We start from the raw sequence: 21,247 nt of genomic DNA, 5'->3' as shown, positions 1-21,247 counted from the left end.
GTGAGGGTGTGTGTGGGTGGGTAGTGTGTGAGGGGGTGTGTGTGTGGGGAGTGTGTGGGGGGAGTGTGTGGGAGTGTGTGGTGGGTGTGTGGGGGGTAGTGTGTGGGGGTGTGTGGTGTGTGTGGGGGGTGTATGTGGGGGTGTGTGGTGCGTGGGGTATGTGTGGTGTGTGTGGGTGGTGTGTGAAGAGTGTGTATAGGATGTGTGTAGTGTGTGTGGGTGGTGTGTGGGGGGCATGTGTGGGGAGTGTGTGGGGGTGTGTGGGGGGTGTGGTGTGTGTGTGGGGTGTGTGTCGGGTGTGTGGGTGGTGTGTGAGGTGTGTAGGATGTGTGTAGTGTGTGGGTGTTGTGTGGGGTGTGTGTGGGGGGTGTGTGGGGGGAGTGTGTGTGGGGGTAGTGTGTGGGGGTGTTTGGTGTGTGAGGGGTGTGTGGGGGGTGTGGTGTGTGGGGTATATGTGTGGGGTGTGTGTGTAGTGTGTGTATGGGGGTGGTGTGTGGGGTGTGTGTGTGTAGGATGTGCATAGTGTGTGTGGGTGGTGTGTGGGGGTGTCTGTGTGTGGGGTGTGTGTCGGGTGTGTGGGTGGTGTGTGAGGTGTGTAGGATGTGTGTAGTGTGTGGGTGTTGCGTGGAGGGAGTGTGTGGGGGGAGTGTGTGGGGGTGTTTGGTGTGTGAGGGGTGTGTGGGGGGGTGTGGTGCGTGGGGTATATGTGTGGGGTGTGTGTGTAGTGTGTGTATGGGGGTGGTGTGTGTATGGGGTGGCGTGTGAGGTGTGTGTGTAGGATGTGTGTAGTGTGTGGGTGTTGTGTGGGGTGTGTGTGTGGGGTGTGTGTGGGGGAGTGTGTGGGGGTGGTGTGTGAGGGTGTGTGTGGGTGGGTAGTGTGTGAGGGGGTGTGTGTGGGGGGAGTGTGTGGGGGGAGTGTGTGGGAGTGTGTGGTGGGTGTGTGGGGGGTAGTGTGTGGGGGTGTGTGGTGTGTGTGGGTGGTGTATGTGGGGGTGTGTGGTGCGTGGGGTATGTGTGGTGTGTGTGGGTGGTGTGTGAAGAGTGTGTATAGGATGTGTGTAGTGTGTGTGGGTGATGTGTGGGGGGCATGTGTGGGGAGTGTGTGGGGGTGTGTGGGGGTGTGGTGTGTGTGTGGGGTGTGTGTCGGGTGTGTGGGTGGTGTGTGAGGTGTGTAGGATGTGTGTAGTGTGTGGGTGTTGTGTGGAGGGAGTGCGTGGGGGGAGTGTGTGGGGGGAGTGTGTGGGGGTGTTTGGTGTGTGAGGGGTGTGTGGGGGGGGTGTGGTGCGTGGGGTATATGTGTGGGGTGTGTGTGTAGTGTGTGTATGGGGGTGGTGTGTGGGATGTGTGTGTGTAGGATGTGCATAGTGTGTGTGGGTGGTGTGTGTGGGTGGTGTGTGGGGGAGTGTGGGGGGTGTGGTGTGTGGAGGGTGTTTGTGTGTAGGATGTGTGTGTGGTGTGTGTGTGCTTGGGGGGGAGTGTGTGTGGGGTGTGGTGTGTGTGTGCTGGGGGGGAGTGTGTGTGGGGTGTGGTGTGTGTGTGTTTGTGTGTGTGTGTTTTTCCCTTTCCTCCTCCATCACTTTCTCCCTTCCCACAGTCATTGCTACAGATACCCTTTGGCTAATATCTCAGAAACAGGATTTTGGGATGAATGAGTGTTTAGAGGAACTGAAAGTTAACACGACATCTTTTTGATTTAGTCAAAGATGATACACTCTGAAGATTTCACATACTCCTTTTTAACAGGCCAGTCTGACAGTGTTGCTGCCTCCCCATCCAGGGCTGGTGCTCATGAGCTCGCCCAGTTCCCACCTGGCCCACGCCCTCGCTGAGCTTTCCTGCCTGGTCTCTTGCAGGCGCCTGAGGAATGGTTTCCTTTCGGACCTTGATGGAATGCAGGGCAGTGTGGGGCACTGAGCAAGGTGGAGCAGAGGGAGGGGCTGGAGTCTCTGTTTAGCCCCTGCTGTTTAACCCTTGGTCAAGCAGTTGACCATTTTCTGCCCAACCGAACGGACTTGGAGCTTTGTCCCCAGCGTGCCCCACAACAGCTCCATGACCTGGGCAAATGATTTGTCCTCCCTGGGCTTTGGGCCCAAGTACGTCTAAACCAGCCCCCATGGCCTGGTCCAGGGCCATTGGTCAGTGAGGTCTTCCATTCAGCCCTCGCCAAGCTCGGGGGAGGCCAGAGGCTTGGACCTTCTTACCCTGCTCTCCAGTACTTTCTGGAACTTGGACTCAATCTGGTTGTGGAAGAGGTTCAACAGCCACCTGGGGAGAGAAGCACAGTCTGCCACTGAACTTGGGGATGGCCGGGTGCCTGGGAAAGCCAGGCCCTGGTCCCTGGTCAGGCCAGTCCACAAAGGGAGCCCTCTCCACCCCTTCCTGGCGCCCTGCTGTGTCCCAGCACATCCAGCCTGATTCGGTGTGTCTGGCTTCCCAGCGCCTGCGGCACCCAATCACATGATCACATTCAGCAGATTTGGGGAAGCGGCTTGAGAATCCACATTTTTCTTTTCTTTTCCAGGGGGGTGGGGGACAGGATCTCACCTTGTCACCCAGGCTGGAGTGCAGTGGCACAATCTCAGCTCACTGCAACCTCTGTCGCCTGGCCTGAAGCCATCCTCCCAACTCAGCCCCTGAAGTAGCTGAGACTACAGGCATGTGCCATCATGCCTGGCTAATTTTTGTATTTTTTTTGTGGAGACAGGTTTTACCATGTTGCCCAGGCTGGTCTTGAACTCCTGAGCTCAAGCGATTTTCTGCCTTGGCGTCTCAAATTGTTAGGATTACAGGCGTGAGCCACCACACCCGGTCACACTTTTCTAATCAAGGAAACTGAGACTAGAAGAGATGAAATGACTTGTCCAAGGACTTGTATGTTTTTCGCAAACTCTCCTTCAACCAAAGTTTCTGTGTTCCTCCAAATAGCCAGATTTCATTCACCTGACAAGGGTCCCCTTGTCAGGTGAATGAAAGTTTTTTTTTTTAATGAAAATGATGCACCAATATTCCTGGCTTAAGTCTGTTCATCTCAACAGGGTTCCCCAGAGAATGATCTTCAAGTGCCTAGGCAAGCCACCTGGATCATTGCAATTATCGGAGGCCAGGCTGAGCGCTGGATTGGCCGGGAGCGGCAACCAGGAGTCCAGCTGGCAGTGCCCCGATGGAGACCTACCCCAAGTCTCCCGACATGTCCACCTCCACGCCAGAGATGTCACTGCTGCAGCTGGAGGCAGTAACTGTGGGCCTCCCGGAGGACTCGCTGCCCAACAGGAGGTTGACCGAAATGCTGATGCCCTTGACACTGACATCAAAGGAGCCCTGTAGTTTGCTGGAGGAGGTAAGAGAAGCCATGGTTAGTTCCTAGACCAGGGTCTGCCACCATTTGTGGGGAAAATAGAAGGCTCAGTTCTGACCTCCAAATACATGGAGCTGAGCAGAGATTTAAGAATAACAAATAAAGCCATAAAAGATCTAGAAGAAAGCCCAGATCCAGTATTTCCAGGCAGGGCTGGATGAAGGCCTTTCTAGGCACTATCCAAGTCTCATAAGCCATAAAGGAAATCCTTGATAAACTTGTCAGCATAGAAAATTAAAACTTCAGTGGACAAAAAAAATGCCATATGTAAAGTAAAAAACAAAATTGCAGTATGAGACATCTAAAGAGCCAATTTCCTTAATATATGAGCTTATTTCCCTAATATACAAAGAACAAGCCAATACAAATTAACAAGGAAAGAAAGAACAACTCAAAAGAAAAAAAAAGATATGAACAGGAAATGCAGTACAAAATAAGCATGTAAAAGTCATTAAAAATGAAAATAACAATGACACCAGTTCTCGCCTATCAGATTCAAAAAAAACTTTTGAAGTTTTAATACTCAATGCTATTGAATGTACGAGTAAACAGAAGTCCCAGACACTGTGGCTGGGAGAGTGCACATTGGCACAAGCTTTCTGAAACACAAATCAGTGAGATCTCTCCTCGTTCTAACACACATACTCTTTGGCCCAGTAATTTAACTTCTAAGCCTTTATCCCGTCTCTTCCTGCCAAGATATACGCGTGGTGTGGGGCAGCTCACTGAAGCATCATAGGCAGTAGCAAAAAAAAAAAAAAAAAAAAGGAAGCAGCCTACATGTCCGCTAGCAGCGACAGGTTGAATAAGTTGTGGGCACCCAATGTTATGCAGCCTTTGAGAACAATGGGGCAAAATGTGGTCTATTCCAGGAGTCTCCAACCCCAATGGTGGTTGTCTGGAGCTGGGGGAAGGGAAATGGGGAATGATTGCTTAATGGGTAAGGAATTTTCTCTTGGGATGATGAAAATGTTTTGGAGTTAGATAGGGGTGGACATGGCACAAAATTGTGAATGTACTACATGCCACTGAATGTATACTTTCAAATAATCAATTTTATGTTCCGTGAATTTCCTATCAATTTTTAAAAGCACATTCAAAAAAGTGAAAAAAAAATGAGGTAGATAGTCATATGCCCATAGAAAGAGATATTTAAGATACTTCAGTGACAAAAGCCAGGGTAGGAGAGTGTGGCCAGTTCCTTTCATGGAACTAGAACAAATGTGCATATGTAGGTAACATATAAACCGGCCATCTTTCTAAAGCAATAGAATGAGAGCCACACATGTAATTTTAAATTTTCCAGAAGATACATTAAAAAGATAAAAAGAAAGAGCTGAAATTAATTTTAGTAATATATAGTATGATTTCAACATGTAATCAATATAAAAAATATTAATGAGATTTATTTATTTATTTATAATAAATAATTTAAAAAATTAGCCAGGTGTGGTGGCTAATTTATTTATTTTATTTAATTAACTAATTAATTAATTATTTTGAAATAGGGTCTCACTCTCTTGCCCAGACTGGAGTGCAGTGGCATGATCTTGGCTCACCGCAACCTCCGCCTCCCAGGCTACAGTGATTCTCCTGTCTCATCCTCCTAAGTAGCTGAGATTACAGGCATGCGCCACTACGCCCAGCTAATTTTTGTATTTTTAGTAGAGATGGGGTTTCACCATGTTGACCAAGCTGGTCTTGAACTCCTGACCTCAAATGATTCACCTGCCTCAGCCTCCCAAAGTGCTGGGATTACAGGCATGAGCCACCACGCTCAGCTGCTGTTTTTTTTTTTTGTTTGTTTGTTTTTTAATACTAAATCTTCAAATCCAGTGTTGCATACTTAGAGTAGATCTCAACTTGTACCAGGCACTTTTCAAGTACTCAGTAAAGGCATGGCTGGTGGCTTCTATTTTAGGCAGTGCAGGTCTCAAGTATAAATATGGTCATATCACCCATATTTGGGCTGTTCCTTCTGTTATGGGCTGCTCTGTGTCACCACCTGCCTCCCAAATTCAAATGTTGAAGCTCTGATCCCCAGTACCTGAGGATGTCACAGTATTGGAGATAGGCCCTTTGAAGAGGTGATTACATTTAAATGAGGCCATTAGGGTGGGCCCTAATCCAATCTGACTAGTGTCTTTATAAAAAGAGATTAGGACATACGGAGACAAACGGGGTTTCTTTCCTTTCTTTTTTCTTTTTTTTTTTTTTTTTAGAGATGGAGTCTCGCTCTGTCCCCCAGGCTGGAGTACAGTGGCATGATCTCAGCTCTGTGCAACCTCTGCCTCCAGGGTTCAAACGATTCTTCTGTCTAGCCTCCTGAGTAGTTGAGATTACAGGTACCTGCCACCACAACTGGCTAATTTTTAAATTTTTAATTTATTTTTCATTTTTAGTAGAGACTGATTTTTGCCATGTTGGCCAGGCTGGTCTTGAACTCCTGACCTCAAGTGATCTTCCCGCCTCAGCCTCCCAAAGTGCTGGGATTACAGGGGTGAGCCAACGTGCATGGCCTCAGAAATGGGATTTCTTGAGCACAGAGGAAAGACCACGTGAGGACATTGCCAAAGGGCAGCCATCTGCAAGCCAAGGAGAGTGGCCTCAGAAGAAACCAGGCCTGCCAAAACCTTGACCTTGGCCCTCAGCCTCCAGAACTGTGAGAAAACACATTTCTGCTTAAGCCACCCAGTCTATGCTTGTTATGGCAGCCCTAGCACATGAACACCCCTTCCATCCAAGTGCCTCTGAGGTCAGAGAACTGTTCAAAGTGCCTGAGAGCCAGAGCCCCTGGAAGCAGCCCTTGGCCAATGGAAAGCAGGAGGACGGGGTGACAGCGTGGGGCTGGAGTAACTCAGAGGCGTGTTCTCCGCTGTCCCTGAGTTCCCCAGCTAGACAGAGCTTCACTTGCCCACCAGGCTGACTTCCTTCCCTTCCCTTCCCTTCCTCACTTCCCCACTCCCCTGTGGGTTTCCTCAGATCACTTCCAAGATAAAGTATTGCACTGGAATTCTTGCCCTAAGGTCTGCTTCTGTGGGAAGCAAACCAAGGAGACATGATATTACCGCACTTAGCCCTCCCATGACTCCATCAAGGAAGCAGGCCCGTCCCCTTTGGGAGATGAGGAAGTAGAGACTCAGAGATGGAAAGACACTCATCCAAGAGCCAGGACTCAATCCCCAGGCCACCTCCGGGCTTGGACTCCATCTGTCCATCACGTGGCCTTTCTGATAAGCTAGGAACACCTTGGACCTAAGAAGGATGGGGCGAAGGCCAAGGCCAAGAGCTCCAGGGCCTGGGAGCAGAGCCAACTTACAAGAATGACTTGCGCACCTTCCACCTGCCCTGGACCCGGATGGAGGAGTCGGAGATGCTGAGACTCAGGCCCTGGCCGGGGACAGGCCTCAGCGCAGAGTGAAGCAGCTCACAGCTGTGGATGTTCAGGCTGAAGGGAGAGACATGGAAGGAGGTGTCAGCCCTGGGCCTGGACCCAGCCTCACCAGGGACCAGCCTCACCAGGGACCTTGCGCCTCCCCTCTCCACAGTGGGGACTAGACCAGCAGGATCTGCTCCACGTAAGCACCTGCTGTGCCCCAGGCATCGATCTTATGACCATGCTAAGCACGTTACTTTCTTCACACCATATGGGCCACACTGAAGGGGTCAGCAGTGTTCTTGCTCCCTTTCCACAAAGGGGGAAATAGAACCTTGAGGAAGGGATGCAATTGCTCACGGTTTTGCAGTCAGCATCAGAACCCATGAATCTAATGACCCCCGGTGGCATCCTGAGAAGGTCCGTAGACATATCCCTTTGGGTTTGCAGTTCCTGCTAACCCTCCTCTCTCTCGATACATCCAGGTAGGGGGGAAACAGATTCAGGGAAGATGGTGGCAGCCTTAAGATAAGACCCAAAAAAAGTCAGCAAGGTTGTCGACAGTGGGAAAAGAATGGTCAAGTTCTATTTTATTTGCCTGGCACATAGTAGATGCCCAATAGATTTTTGCTGATGGACTGAATAAAAGAAGGCAGGAATGAAGGAAGCGCCCAACAGCAGTGAGCAGGGAGGGGTACAATGTGCTATGAGTCTGATTGTCGTTTCTTCACTGCCCATCCCTCAAAAAGCAGTTCACGCTCTTTTAAAGCATCAGCTGCTCAAGTCTAGTAATCTTTTGAAGACTTGGCTCAAATGCCACCTTCTCCTGGAAGCCTTCCCTGACTCCCCCAAGTACAAACTTCAGCTCTAACCGTTGGGCTACTAGATTTAAAGTGTAAGGTCTATCTTCTCTTCCAAACTATATCTAGTGGCCAGATTGGATCTTGGATGAGCACTCTGAAGGAGGAAGTAGATCAACTCCATTTTACAGATAAGGAAATCAAGGCTCAGATCACACAGCCAGTAGGTCTTCCTTAATATTTGCTGCGTGACTGAGTGGAGGAGCTCAATTCCTTCCCAGAATTTCCTTCTGAGCTCTTCAGGGAACTATCCCACTGTCTGCCCCAGAGAGGTCCCCCCGCAGCCCAATCCTGAGGCTCTCTCTTCCTCACTCTCCAATTTCCCCTGACAGCCAGCTCCAGCCACTTCAGAGCCGCAGCAGAAGGGAGAGCCCCACCTGTGGAACTCATAGCGCCCACGGCCGACGTGGGGGATCCTCAAGTGCCCGGTGAAGTCAGGCAGCGTGATCCTGAGCAGCTCACTCTGCAGAGCCAATAGCCCCTCCTGGGCCACTGTGGAAAGGAAATAGCTGGGAGTCAGCTTGATCTGCCTGCCTCCTCCCCTGCTCTAAACCCTACGGTGGCTCCCACCTGTCCTCAAGAGAGGGGCCAACATCCTTATTAGCATTAAGTACAATGACAGGATATGAGCCCCTCTGTGTGCCAGGTAGCATGAGGGACATTCAGAGGCGTCCCTGCATTTCTGTGGCATTGTTAGGTTCATGCCCATTTTACTGATGCGGAAATGGAATGCCTTTGCCAACAAATCCCTAAGGGCAAAAGTGCTGTGCGCTTGGACGGATGGTCCTCCTTCTTGTCCTCCATGACATCTGGCCCGTGTAGAAGAAACTGGAAGGATCTGGGGGCTAGAGAAAGAGGGCATCTTTCTAGCTGGGTGACTTTGACAAAGTCCCCAAACAACCTTCACTTTGTTCATCTGTCAAATAGCAATGACAACAATACATTTGCTGGGCGTGGTGGCTCACGCCTGTAATCCCAGCACTTTGGGAGGCCGAGGAGGGCAGATCACCTGAGGTCAGGAGTTCGAGACCAGCCTGGCCAATATGGTGAAACTTCATCTCTACTAAGAAATACAAAAATTAGCCGGGCATGGTGGCAGGCACCTGTAGTCTCAGCTACTCGGGAGGCTGAGGCAGGAGAATCACTTGAACCCGGGAGGCAGAGATTGCAGTGAGCCGAGATCGCACTACTGCACTCTAGCCTGGGCGACAGAGTGAGACTCTGTCTCAAACAAAACAAAACAAAACAAAACAAAACAAAACAAAACAAAACTAAACTAAACTAAACTAAACTAAACTTTCCTCATTGGCATGCCATTGAAACTGCAAAGCAAGAAGGGGGCTGTGAGGATAACAAGCACTCCTAGCTTGGTGCCTGACACACAGCAGGCACTCAGTAAATGCCTGGAACAGCAAACAGGGTTTATATTATTAAAAATATGGAAAGGGGTCGGGCGCAGTGGCTCACGCCTGTAATCCCAGCACTTTGGGAGGCCGAGGCGGGTGGATCATCGAGACCATCCTGGCCAACATGGTGAAACCCTGTCTCTACTAAAAATACAAAAATTAGCTGGGCGTGGTAGCATGTGCCTGTAATCCCAGCTACTCGGGAGGCTGAGGCAGGAGAATCACTTGAACCAGGGAGTCGAAGGTTGCAGTGAGCCGAGATTGTGCCATTGCACTCCAGCCTGGCAACAGAGTGAGACTCCGTTTCAAAAAAAAAAAAAATATGGAAAGGACCAAAATGCCCAACCTCAGAGGACTGTTTACATAAACATGGTGTGTGTGCACAGTGCAAAGGAACAAAAGAGAAACTTTCCTGATTTACAGTTTCAATGCAAGTAGCAGTTACCAGGTCCCACTGTTCCAAGATCTGAGGGGCCCAGGTTTCTGTCCCCAAGGCAGGCATGGGTACACAGATGACCAGCAGCCTCCCCTTTCACCTCTTTCCAATTTGCTCTTCTCCCTCTAGCAAACATGTTGGGGTCCTTCCGCCTGGAACGCTACCCCTTGTCCCTGGGTAATTCCCACTGTCTTTTCCATTTTACTATATCCTGGAATCCTTCCCTGATTTCCCTCTTCCTGTCTCGAGCCAGTCTGGGCTCCCAACAACCCTACCTAAGGGAATGTTGTTATCTCATTTAATAGGCAAGGCAATTGAGGCTCTAGGGATGTGAGAAGACATGTGGTCAGTGCCTGTCCATATCCTTGAGTCTTTCCAGTGAGTGACAGTTGACTCCCAGCTGCCAATGTCTGCCTCCCTGAGCCTGTATGTCCCGAGGCTTTTTGTCCTGGAACTGCAGAAAGCAGGTACACGCAACAGGACAGAAGTGCTGGGGAGTTGACAAACCCCCGGCCCAGAAGCCCTCAATCAATCACTGTGGTGTATAAATATCCCAGTTCCCTTGCCACCTGGATAGTCGGGAGGCTTTGTTTCAGTATTAAAAAAAAAAAATACTCCTACTTTTGCTCATTCTTTGTTTTATTTTTATTTATTTTTTTGAGACAGTCTCCCTCTGTTGCCCAGGCTGCAATGCAGCAGCATGATCTCGGCTCACTGCAACCTCTGCCTGCCAGGTTCAAGCGATTCTCCTGCCTCAGCCCCCCAAGTAGCTGGGATTACAGTTGGCTGCCACCAAGACTGGCTAATTTTTGTATTTTTAGTAGAGGCGAGGTTTCACCATGTTGGCCAGGCTTGCCTCGAACTCCTGGCCTGAAGCTATCCACCCACCTCGGCCTCCCAAAGTGCTGGGATTACAGGCGTGAGCCACTGTGCCTGGCCTGCCCATTCTTTAAAATTGAGGAATAATATACATAAAGTACCTAACGGGCACAAATTTTAAAGGTATTGCTAAATAATTTTTAATGTTTATACAGGAATGTGATCACCACCTGGATCAAGATATGGCAACTTCCAGCACCCCGGCAGACCTCCCTCATGCCCTTCAGGGTCTCTGCCTGCCTCTAGAGGTGACCACAATTCTGACTTCCAGTTCAGAGGCATGTGTTTGCAAACTTTACGCAGAATTTTCCCAGCTGAGTGGTTCCCATCATCAGAGGTGGTGGCTGGTTTAATCGCACACTCTCTCCTGGCTGCGCTCCCTTCCTCCTCTCAGTACCGATTCCCTACAGTGTTTCCTGGAATCATTTCCCAAATCAACTACTTGCACGCAAAGCTGTGTTCTGTTGGCTGGTGGAGGACCTCACTACCACAAATAACATGTCCAGGGCACTCAGCTGGTGGGCAGTAAGGCCAGAATAGGAGCCAGAGCCACCTGACCCAGAAGGTGGCACTGCCCCGGGGAGAGGGTCCGGTCTGTGTCCCCACTCCCTGTCCCCACTGTACCCAGAGCAGCCTGGAGCGTGGGTTTGCCAAGTCCAGCCAGCAGATGTGGCTTCTTACCATACTCCAGTCCCTTGTCGGTGATCCTGGCGACCAGGCCGGGGTTGGCACCCAGAGCCTCTGGGGTGGACGTGAGCAGCAATGCCAGCAGTATGGACGGCAGGGCTCTGGCCAAGGCCCCCATCCTAGATTCCTAGTGCAGTGGGCCAGGACTGTCCCAGCTGTGGATTGGGCCCAGGTCCCTTAAGTAGCCAAGGCTCGATGGCTGGGGGCAGTTCCTGAGGCTGGATGGGCTCCTGGGAGCGGGAAGGGGAGGCACAGGGACTGGAACCTGCTTGCGACATCACTGAAGTCATAAGGTCATACTTAGAAGCCAGTTTTCACTGCCCAGATCAGTGGATGAGGAAGCCTGACTCCTATGATCATCCCTGTCCACCATCCCCACAGAAAGACCCCACATTCATCACTGTTCATCTTGCCTCATCTCAGCCAGTCTCTTAAGAGCTCGGCTAGGAAGGCCTGGTTTTGCAGATGAGGAAACTGAGGTTCAAAAAAGCCACATAGCTCCCTAGAGATCTCACCCCCAGCAGACGGCAGGGTTGAGAGTGAAGCTACATCTGGCACCAACCAAACTCTCTTTTTTAAAATATACTGGCTCTGTTTATTTAAAAAATAAATGTTTCCCCCAATGGGAAAACAGTGTCTCTCAAACCTTGCTGGTGGTGAAATTTTCTGGAAGGCAACTGGCAAATGTTTAAACAGTTGCATGCCCTGTGACCCAGGAATTCAATTTCAGGGACTTGCCCCTAAGTACATAATTGAGTCAGTGTGCCAGTAAATCACTGCTCCAAGATACCACTGCTATGCTGTGGGAAACAGGACAGGAGAAGTGAGACCCAACCTCATGTATCCACCAGCAGGGCACTGGTTAAATGAATTATGACACGCCCCTTAAAGTGAGGCTGCAGAAATAAAGGTATTTCTTGGCAAGGAAAGGGGTGTCATGAGGCATCCGTTTCCAATGGCACCATAAAGTAAGGTTCTATTTTGGGGGGTTCAAAATAGGCTTCTATGTTCAACAATCTGGAAAATATTTAGCAAGGAGTCATGAGGCATTGTCTCTGGTTGTGGGGGTAGAATTATAAGTGTTAAAAAAGTTTTTGCTTGTTGATATGTACAATTTTTTTTCTTTTTTCATTTTTTGAGACAAAGTCTACTCTGTTGCTCAAGCAGGAGTCCAGTGGCATGATCATCGCTCGCTGCAACCTCAACTTCCTGGGCTCAAGTGATCCTCCCACCACAGCCCCCTGAGTAGCTGGGACTACAGGTGTGAGCCACCATGTCCAGCTAATTTTTTGTATTTTAGTAGGGACGAGGTCTTGCTATGTTGCCCAGGCTGGTGTCGAACTCCTGAGCTCAAGTGAGCCTCCCGCTTGGCCTTCCAAAATACTGGGATTATAGACTTGGGCCACCATGCCCAGCCTCTAAAATTTTTATTTTCTTGGGGGTATGGTCCCGGGAATATATTCGCAGTAAGTAAAGATAGTAAAATTTCATTCTGGAAAACAAAATTTATAGTACAGACTGTGTTTAATTTTTAGAGTTTTGCCCCAGCCCTGCTTACATTTGTGAGTTCTGCTTTGCCCTCACCCCCAGGAAAACTTCCCTGACCACTCCCATGCTTCTCTGGATTCTAGAAAGGGTCCCCTCTGAGGTCCCAGAACCCTTTGTGCTTTCCCCACCACAGCATTAACCACTCTGCTTTTTGATAATTGTGGTCCTTTAAAAATATGCCCACGAATTCTTTGATATTCCTTCCATCAAAAGGTAATGTTTCTGCCCCCTTCCCTTGAAATTGGGCAGGTCTTCATGATGGCCTCAACCAATCGAATGTGGTGGGATTAACAGGGTGACTCCCAGTAGGTCACAAACAGCACTGGCAGGCACTGAGGTTAAGATCAGAATGTCCCACGTTAAGCACAGGGAACCCCACAGTCCAGGCCTCTCTCCTCCTCTGTACCGTGTTGCTCCTGTCACTGGGGCTGAGGTTTGTTGAGATCCTCATCCGTCCCTCCCCTCAGTCCCCACACCACCAGTCTGATGGCTCCTTGCAGGCAGGGCTGAGTCTTCCATTTCCTGAGATCCTTGCAGCACCCGGCAGGAATTGGAAAGAAACTGATATTTATTGAGCACCTACTATGTGCAGGCGCTGTGCTGGTTAAGCTGCACGTCTCCTCTCATCCTTGCATCAGCAACCCCAGGTGGGTATTTTACTCTTGTCTTGAGATGAAGAAACTGAGGTTTGGCAGGGTGAAGTGATGTAGGCTGCAGTCACCCAGCAGGAATTTAAGTCCAGGTCTGCAGGATGCCATTCCAAAACTCTGGTCAGGGCAGGGTTCTCTTGGGAGGCAACAAGCTGAGCAGAGGCCTCAGGGTAAGGAGCCAGCCTTTGGGAGGCTTTGGAGCAGGAAAGGGCTCACAGGTGCATCCCCAGTGTGCCTAGGGGCCTTTGCTTCCTGGACCTCAGCCTGCCCAGGAGGGGAGAAGAGTGGGGAAGGACATTCTGGAGCATAAGGATCTTATGGGGACATAGATGTCACTCTTCCTCTGGCAGCAGTTTAAGGATGTCCCTGGCTGGGAGTCATTTGCAGGGGTGGGAATTTCCCACAGCAGCAATCTTTGGACCTTAGAGCTGCCACATGGTCCAGGCCTGGCCTCCACCCCTGCAGGTGCCCACTGCTGGCTAAGGTCCCTGCTGATGGCCCAGGACCCAGCAGAGGCCTCAGGGAGCAGCACGACCCCACTGCTGGTCAGAACCCCTGGGCCTTTCTCCTACCAGGCTGTCCATCCAATTCCACAAAAGCAACAGCTGCTACCACTCTGGCCACTACTCAGTCTTATTGCAGTGAAATAGGGACTCTTTTAACAAGGCTGTTTATTGTGTTCTTGTGCAGGAGAGGGCCCCCAGAAATGGCAGTGCATCAAATGATGGACAGGCGATCATAAAACTGTCCCTCTGACATGATAAGTGGCCACGAATGGCGCCAAGAGGGAGAGGAGTTCCCTAACAGATAGTTGACATCATCTGGAGCCAGCAAACCACAATTCCCTGGTAAGGTCTTAAGCATGAGCAGAAGGGCAAATGTTGGAGTCTGACTTGTATATGACCTTTTTCTTGCGGCGACGGACCAGTAAGGGAAAATCACCCCAAGTGAGCATGCGCAGAACCTTAGTAAACACACTGCGCATGCGGCCCCTCCGAAGTGCTGGCAGGCCATTGCGCATGCAGGGGTGGCGCAGCAGCCCACCGAAGGGGGGAATCAAGGAGAAGAAGAAACCCCAGAACCAAGCCAGTGTATAAAAGCCCCGAGCCAAAGGTTGAGCGGGGCACTTGATCTCTCAATTGTACTTTGCTTCTTTCAATAAACCTTTGCCTCTGCTTTAAAACTTGCCTCCGTCTCTCAATTGAATTCTTTCTTCTGAGAAGCCAAGGGCTGGGAGTGCTGCGGACTTGCCACCGATAACATTCTGACTACAAAAGTGTTACTGAAAAGATTTTGAAAAACCCAGAATTTGGAATCCATAGTGTCTAGAATACTGAGCAGCAAATAGTAGATAATTGCCAAAGGAATAAACAAACCCTACGTTTATCTTTATGGACTCTGGGGCCAGATGGCCTGGATTTGAGTCCTGACTCCCCCACGGGGTGACTTTGGGCACTTTGTGACTCAGTTTCCTCATCTCTACTTGGGTTCAGCCAGAGGGTGGCATGGCAGGAGGTCAGATGTCAGGGCACTTTTCCCTGCTGTCTTCTCTAGATCACAAGTGTGGCAGTTAGCTGTGTCCCTCCTGGTAAGGCCTTGTCCTTGGCTCCCATTATCTCCTTGGGCTGGGATACCCAGATGCTTTTCTTTGCTGCTTGAGCCTTAGGAAAAACAGTCCCTGGTTGGTTTCCTCATGCTTGTCCCCCAACTCTAGAAATAGCCACTTTATTCAAATCCCAAGAACCAATGCAGTTGGATTCTCTTTTCTTGCCTGAACCCTGTTGGACACAATCAGCAACACTGAGCATTTCTTCTGCACTTATTCATCTTTTGTGCAAACCCCTGCCTCTCTCAGAGAGCTTTGAATCCTTTTCCAAAGTCTGTACAAGTTTTTTGTCAAGGCCCTGCTCCTAATGGGCTGGGGGACCTGGAACAAACTCCACCCCTCTGTTCCTCATGTTTCCCCCAAATGCAGATGAGGGCTGGGGACTAGGACAGCTTTTCAGAAACAAAGACGTGCAGGCAAGTCCCCCAGGGATCTTGTTTAGACGCAAATCTTGATCCATCATGTTCCTCTTGGGGCTGAGCCTCTGCATTTTAACAAGCTCCCTGGTGAGGGTGATGCTGCTGACCACGGATTGTGCTTGGAGCTTCGGGAACAAGGGACTAAATGAGCTCCGAGTTCCCTCCAAGCTCAGCAGTTCTCTAACGCTTCACTCTCCTTTTCGATAGTTTTCTATGACGGTGCCCACACTCCTGAGAACACTGACTCTTGAAAGAGAATGATGTTATGAATTCCTGCAGTTCTGAATCTCTGCAGGGTACTTTGGAGTTGGGAGTTTAATATTTATGGCAGCCTCTCCCCAAGCCACATCACCTGCAGATCTGAACGTGTGCCTGTGTACGCACACGCACAGACACACACACATGAGCCCTGAGACATGCGGGCTTACAAAATAAAAGTAGTAACGTCAGTGACGATCCTTTGTGGCTTGAAGGTTGCGTGTCTTGAGATACCAGGAGCCCCCATGGAGCAGGGCTGGTCATGTGGATAAACAGCTCCTCACCCCAGAGAGCCCTTACTTTTACAGATGGGTAAACTGAGACCTAGAGAGGGAGAACTGGCCCAGGTTACACTGTGAGCCTATTGCTGAACTGGAGAGGATAAATCCAGAGTTCTGGCCAGCCAGGGGCTCTGATTCTTGGGGTCAGGCCCATTCAGGCAGACAGCCCTGGATCATACATTGAGAATCACTGGCATAAATGTTTTGAGTTATGCAGATGTGGGTTGAAATCCCAGATCATTTTTAAAATAAATACTTACTGATCACCAACTATGTGGCAGGCATTGGGAATACTACTGTAGCCAGATATAGTATTTTTTTTGTTTTTTTTTTTTTGAGACAGAGTCTCACTCCATCACCCAGGCTGGATGGAGTGCAGTGGCGTGATTTCAGCACACTGCAACCTCCGCCTTCTGGGTTCAAATGATACTCGTGCGTCAGCCTCCTGAGTAGCTGGGACTACAGGTATGTGCCACCACGCCTGGCTAATTTTTGTGTTTTTAGTGGAGACTGGGTTTCGCCATGTTGCCCAGGCTGGTCTCGAACTCCTGGGCTCAACTGATCCACCTACCTCAGACTTCCAAAGTGCTGGGATTACAGGGCGTGAGCCACTGCACCTGGTCAGATATAGTCTTTACAGTATAGTAAGAAGAACTGTGTTTATTCAAATTAGAGCAAACTTGGATTACTGTTGTCAACCCCTGTACCACGGATTTGACATGTATTTGATTCTCATAACAACTTTATGAGGTAGGTACTATAATGATGTTCCCTTTATAGATGAGAAATAGAAAACCTGAGAATTAAGTATACTGCCCAAAGTCACACAGCTGGTAAATAGCAGACGTGGGATTTAAACCCAAGATATCTGGGATCATGGTTCATACTCTTAACCACTGTGCCATGACCCTATCAATCATACCTCTGATTCTTCCCAATAACCTCATGCCGAGAGGGCAAGATTTTAACTCTCCTTTTCAAAGGAGGAAATAGAGGGCCAGAGAGGTTAAGGAACATTTGCAAAGTCACACAGCTCTTGAGGGGGCCGGATTTATGTTTGAAACCACCGCCAGGTGACTCCAGAGCCCAGGCTCTGAACAGTTAGCTTAGCAGGCCACACGACTTTTCTAGAGACTCCTCATCTGAAAAACAAGGGCAACCTTGTCTACCTTTAGCGGTTGTCATGAGGATTAAATAGGATCATAAGCCTGAAGAGATAGACCCAGGGACAGGGCTGCTCATGGCCACTAGCGGGACATGGCAAAATGATGAAGACAGTGCTTAAGTCTTCCTGTGCCCCTCCCCACCTTCTCTCCTTGCACAGGGTACTCCTCCCTCATATTTATTTAATAAGTCAGCATTTCCAAAAGGAACCCCAGGAAGGCTATGCTTATCCCAGAAGGGAAGCTGCTCTGATGGTGAGCTTTTAGGCAGTTTGGAGTGAACAATTCTTTTTTTTTTCTTCAATTGTCTTTTGCCACTTTATTGACATATATTTCATATACATAAAATCCACCCATTTAAAGTGTACAATCCAGAATTTAATTTTAGAACATTTTCAACATCACCCAAAGAAACCCCGAACACACATTTGCAGTCATCTGCAGCAGACAATGCTTAGCCTGAAGGGAGAAGCTGCTCAAATAGTGGTTCTGTAGCCAACTTGGCAGAACCTTTGGAGTGTGTTGGGGAATGCTGCTCAAACCCTAACCCCCAAGCAACTGCCTTTTCTCAGCCATTAGAGAGAAGTTCGCAGGCACAATGTGTTTCATGCACCAATCTTCAGGTCCAAGAAAGATTTAGGTTGATGGAAAAGTAATTTTTTTTGGCATTAAAAGTAACGGCCAAGACTGGATTCAGTGGCTCACACTTGTAATCCCAGCACTTTGGGAGGCCAAGGTGGGTGGATCGCTTGAGGTCAGGAGTTGGAGACCACTCTGGCCAACATGGAGAAACCCTGTCTATATTAAAAAATATGTGTACACAAAAAATTAGCCGCGCGTACTGGTGTGAGACTGTAATCCCAGATACTTGGGAGGCTGAGGCAGGAGAATGGTTTGAATCCGGGAGGCAGAGGTTGCAGTGAGCCAAGATCACACCACTGCATTCCAGCCTGGGTGACAAAGCAAGACTCTGTCTCCAAAAAAAAAAAAGTAATTGTGGTTTTTGCATTAAAAGTAATGGCAAAAACCGCAATTACTTTTGCACCAACCTAATAATTGCTTTTTTTTTTTTTTTCTATAGAGTGTGGAGCAGGGGGGGCCTATATGTTACAGAAAGTAGAGGGCAGGTGTAGAAGGGGGTTAACTCCAAAGAGAATGAGGGTGGGGGATGGCAGGTGTGTGTCCATATTTACCAGCTAGTCTCCCCAGCAGCCAGAGGGCTCTTTTACAAATGTGAATTGGATTGTAACATTCTTCTGCTCAAAACTCTCCAATGGCTTGCCTTATCTTTTGGAACAAAACCCAGAGCTCTTAACAGTCCTCATGGCCTCCCAGTCTATCCCACGCTGTGCTTCCCTTCTCTCTCTTCCTTCCGCCCTTGCTAGCTGCTCTTCTGTTCCTACTCAGGGCCTCCATAGCCCCTGGCTAGTGGAGAAAAAGATGCATCCTCCTGGTGGACAAATTAGAGAAAGACTTTTGTTTCCTCAACCTGGTACAAGCTATGTTTTACAGTGTACAACCTATGCCACAGAACAAAGAAGTTCTGCTTTAAACGTGCCAAGTCCCCCAGAACAGACAATATTTTGACATTGGGGAGGAGCAAAAAAAGCATGGGCTCTGACATGTGGGAATAGATAAGGTGGGAATTCCAACTCTGCCACCTGCTGGCTATGTGATCAGGGAAGGGTAACTCAATTTAAAATGTTTGAACAGCTGGGCTCGGTGGCTCACCCCTGTAATCCCAGCGCTTTGGGAGACCCAGGCAGGTAGATGACTTGAGGTCAGGAGTTTGAGACCTGCCCAGCCAACATGATGAAACCTCATCTCTACTAAAAATACAAAAATTAGCCAGGCATGATGGCACATGCCTGTAGTCCCAGCTACTCAGGAGGCTGAGGCAGGAGAATCGCTTGAACCTGGGAGTCAGAGGTTGCAGTGAGTTGAGATCGTGCCACTGCACTCCAGCCTGGGTGACAGAGCAAGACTCTGTCTCAAAAAAAAAAACAACCAAAAAAGTTTGAGCAATTGCCATCTTGGGGGATGAAGAATGCTATCAGGATTAAATTAGATCATTCATGCCCTTTGCTTGACTCCTGAGAGTGTTTGATCAATGGCCCTCCCTTCTTGTGTGGCCCTAGAGCCTTTACCTCCATTTAACAGAGAATCAATGATGTCAGCAGAAGTGTGTACATTTTTCTTTATAAATAAAATAAATACCTTTTATCTGCTTTTGCTCGCTACAAATGCTTCTCTTCAATTTTACCATCACCAATCTGGTTGAAGCTTGAATAACAACACATTCCTAATTTGTGCTCATCCCTTGCCCTCTTGTCCTTCTGATGCTTTCAGAAGTCACAATAAAACATTTTAAAAACTAAATCTGGTCATGTGGTCCCCCACTCCACCGTCTGCATCAAACTCCTCCAGTGTGTTGTTGCTCATCCTTTTGGTCTCAGAGCAAATGTCAGCAGTGTAGAAAGGCCTTCCAGGACTCCTCAATCAATCTGAAGTACAATCCATAAAACCCCATCTCATGGGCTGAGATAGCCCCCTCTGATGTCCCATGGCAGGAAATGGCCCAAAGCCCCCAAGGAAACTCCCCAGAATTCCAAAGACAGTCTGGGTTGGTGATCTGGCTTCCACACCAGAGCTGGGAGAGTCATGGGGAAGTGCTAATTGCACCCAAAGATGTGACTGAAGCAGAAAACCCCAATGGACTCTGTCACCTGGCCCATTGTTCTGCTTTTGGGGACAATGGCTGGGCAGGAGAACATGGATGAAAGGGGGAGCCCAAGTGTGGGGCAGGGAAGGTGGGCTGTGCAGGCTAGCTTTTCAACAGCGACACCGTGTGGTAGTGACGGGAGCAACAGTCCTAGTGGACAGGTGACTGCACAGGACAATGGGCTGTGCAGAATGACGGGTCAACAGCCACACCATGTGGTAGTGGAAAGAACAACAGCATAGTGGACTGACCCACTCTCCAGACCCTCTCTGTGTGACATTAGGAATTTGGACTAAGAAAGTCCCAAGGACATTTGGAACAATGAGACTTTCTGTTAATGGAGGCTGTGGGGATTCCGGAGATTAATTATAGAAATAAAAAGAGATGATTGTATCTGTGCTGTAAACTGGCACTGCCGGCCACATTGGTTACAGCCAATGAATAATAAATAAATGAACATAAAACAAGAAACAATACCAGCACACAGAATCCACAGGAAAAAAACCAGAAGTTTTTTTTCGTGAAGCACAAATGGAAATTTCTTGGTTACAATTGAAACATGATTCCTGGAGGAAATATCTCTGCAGCCTTAGCCCTTGAAAGAAGCTCATAATCCCTAAAATACACACCATGCACTTTTCCAATGAATAAAGTTTCCTCGTGTTTAGATCATTTCTGAATCTGAGTCGAAGAAGTTTGCAAGGGGCTCTTGGTTAAGATCTGGAGAGGATTCCCTGGGGAAAGGCAGCCGGTGCCCCACAGCCCATCAGGAACAGGTGCGGCTGACAGCCCCTGGCACCCCTGGTGCCTTCATTTATAGACAACATCTGCACCGAACAGCAGGAAGTTCTAGGGAGAGATGGGAATGTTGTCACCAGTTGAAGATGCACCCCTTGTTTGTGAGTGTGGAGCTACTGGAGTTTTAAGAAGGACATTTTGGGAGCCTGCCTCTTGGGAAGGAGAAAGGCAGGGCCAGTGGGGGTCACTCAGTGTTTCGCTGCCCGGATCTACACATCAACAGCTGCCAACATCTGCGAATCTGTCAGCAGCTTCCCTGGAAACTGCCTCCTTCTCAGACACGGAGACCCCCTCGGGCTGTTTTAGAGGCCTTCATTTGTCGTCCCTGCCTCATGGCAGCTCAAGGGAGTGCTTGTTCCAATCAAGGCTGCAAAACCACTTCTCTCTGCTCCTTTGTGTCCTTCACTCAGGATTTTTAGAAATGAAGAAATTAAATTGTGCCATGGATCATTTTTTTTAAAGCATGAACTTGGTAAAATGTGGGGAACATGCGGTATGTGTTTCCTATGCACTCTTGGTTATTTTTCTACAGTCTCTCAGCCCCATTAATTAGCTCCCTGGTCTAAAGAATTGAGGATTGATGGGCTGGACATTGGGGGAAAGGGAGAGGGAGGGATCTGGGTGATGCGAGGCTCCCCAGGAGGGCCACAAGTTATCAGGAAAGCCTTTGACCAAGGTGAGAAATGCAAGCTGGGTGACGGTTTCGCTGCAGAGGTGACAGCTTTGTGGGGACATGCTGGGTTTAAGAGGCCTCAGGGTGGAGACATTGAGGGAGCCTGCGAATGCACAAGCTGAGAGTTTGG

The 21,247-nt window shown here is 49.0% G+C and overlaps 2 protein-coding genes across 3 annotated transcripts in view; both read right to left on the bottom strand.

Annotated features, from left to right (window-relative positions):
• The window catches only part of LBP (lipopolysaccharide binding protein), a 32,898-nt gene extending 21,746 nt beyond the window's left edge, over nt 1-11,152 (bottom strand). Inside the window, exons 1-5 of one of the 2 annotated variants that reach the window (XM_003825880.4) lie at nt 10,994-11,152; nt 7,969-8,083; nt 6,675-6,803; nt 3,173-3,328; nt 2,202-2,265 (exon numbers count right to left, since the gene is read on the bottom strand). In XM_003825880.4, the coding sequence (XP_003825928.2) occupies nt 2,202-2,265; nt 3,173-3,328; nt 6,675-6,803; nt 7,969-8,083; nt 10,994-11,117 (588 nt within the window). In that variant the 5' untranslated portion in view covers nt 11,118-11,152. The remainder of the gene's footprint in view (nt 1-2,201; nt 2,266-3,172; nt 3,329-6,674; nt 6,804-7,968; nt 8,084-10,993) is intronic. The other variant, XM_057300826.1, reaches the window with a different exon arrangement.
• Nucleotides 11,153-20,135: 8,983 nt separating this feature from the next.
• BPI (bactericidal permeability increasing protein) overlaps nt 20,136-21,247 on the bottom strand; it is a 32,701-nt gene continuing 31,589 nt past the window's right edge. The window contains exon 15 of the mRNA XM_034947295.3: nt 20,136-20,495. Coding sequence (XP_034803186.2) covers nt 20,457-20,495 — 39 coding nt within the window. The 3' untranslated portion in view covers nt 20,136-20,456. The remainder of the gene's footprint in view (nt 20,496-21,247) is intronic.

The sequence above is a fragment of the Pan paniscus genome, chromosome 21 (assembly GCF_029289425.2).
Source record: "Pan paniscus chromosome 21, NHGRI_mPanPan1-v2.0_pri, whole genome shotgun sequence".
Taxonomy (NCBI): domain Eukaryota; kingdom Metazoa; phylum Chordata; class Mammalia; order Primates; family Hominidae; genus Pan; species Pan paniscus.
This window is presented reverse-complemented; position numbering and strand designations above follow the sequence as displayed.